At 49.1% G+C, this 1,268-nt stretch overlaps 1 protein-coding gene across 1 annotated transcript in view; it reads left to right on the top strand.

Moving 5' to 3' along the window:
• Positions 1–1,268, top strand: part of LOC107094342 (tubulin-specific chaperone cofactor E-like protein) — a 16,664-nt gene that overhangs the window by 6,629 nt on the left and 8,767 nt on the right. The window contains exon 3 of the mRNA XM_015389897.1: positions 697–836. Within this exon, the coding sequence (XP_015245383.1) occupies positions 697–836 (140 nt within the window). The remainder of the gene's footprint in view (positions 1–696; positions 837–1,268) is intronic.

Raw genomic sequence — 1,268 nt, 5'->3', positions numbered from 1 at the left:
CTAACGTTAGCCCATATGCAGCAGCCGGACTAACTTTAGCCCTGGTTGCTGCAGATGGACTAACGTTAGCCCCGGCTGTTGCAGACGGACTAACGTTAGCCCTGGCTGCTGCAGACGGGCTAACGTTAGCCCTGGCCGCTGCAGACGGGCTAACATTAGCCCTGGCCGCTGCAGACGGGCTAACGTTAGCCCTGGCCGCTGCAGACGGGCTAACGTTAGCCCTGGCTGCGATTAGCGTCGGAGCTCCGCCGGTTGCCGCAGTCTTCTCAACATGGGAGCTTTTTTTTTTTATTACAGACTAAATAAGTAAATCGTCCATACAGTGAAGCTTAAAGTATTATATTCTTGCCTCAAATGACCTTAAAACTCACTTTTTATTATATTTATTATTACTGAACAACAGCAAAAGAAAAGAGAACTTTTAACTTGATACTCTGAGCTCTGTGAGCGCTAACCTTGAAGCTGCTGCTGCTGCAGTGCATGCTGGGACAGCTGTCGGTCTGGAGACCGTGGGCTGGGGGGGGTTCACTCCAGTGGCTGGAAAGTGGAGGGGATTCTGCTGGGAGTTGCTGGGAAGTGGGCTGCCATTCGGCTGGCGTTTGCCTGGGAAAGGGCCATTTTGAATGGCTGTTACCGAAAGGGTCTGGTGACTCACAGTACCCCAAAGAGACTAACCCTAACCCTGTGTCCCTGTAGACCGCCTGAACTTGCCCAGTGTTCTGGTGCTGAACAGCTGCGGGATCAACAAGGCAGGGGACCAGGCGGAAATCGCTGCCTTTTGTGCTCATGTTATTGAGCTGGACCTTTCGCACAACAATCTGCACGACTGGCATGAGGTAACATTGAAACACTGCTAGCTGTTGTTACCTACACATGGCAACAAAGTTGGGAATCCATGCAGCTTCCCGACCATCTGCTTTATTCATGCTAATTCACTGCGACGTATTTTAAACTTTTATGTTGAAACCGGGTATATGAACTCATTCCAAAAAAGTTAAAATCCACTGGACTTTGTTTCCAAGTTTGAAGACGTTTCTCTTCCATCCAGGAAGATTTTTCAATCCAAAATGTCAGAAATAGCGTTTAGTTCCAGGTTTTATCCAGCAGCCCAACAAAGCCTTCAAAAACCTACAATGCAGCGATAGAGTTGATTCTTTCTCGCTATCATCGCAGCCCCAACCCCTTCACAGGAGAACAGAAGACCTCGCCTATTCAGCCAGGCCAACAATTCCCTTTAACGGGTCGACCCCCCTTTCAGAGACATAGAC

Source organism: Cyprinodon variegatus, unplaced genomic scaffold (genome assembly GCF_000732505.1).
Source record: "Cyprinodon variegatus isolate N-32 unplaced genomic scaffold, C_variegatus-1.0 Scaffold479, whole genome shotgun sequence".
NCBI lineage: Eukaryota > Metazoa > Chordata > Actinopteri > Cyprinodontiformes > Cyprinodontidae > Cyprinodon > Cyprinodon variegatus.
The sequence above is the reverse complement of the archived record's forward strand: the minus strand, read 5'-3'. Positions and strand labels throughout refer to the sequence as shown.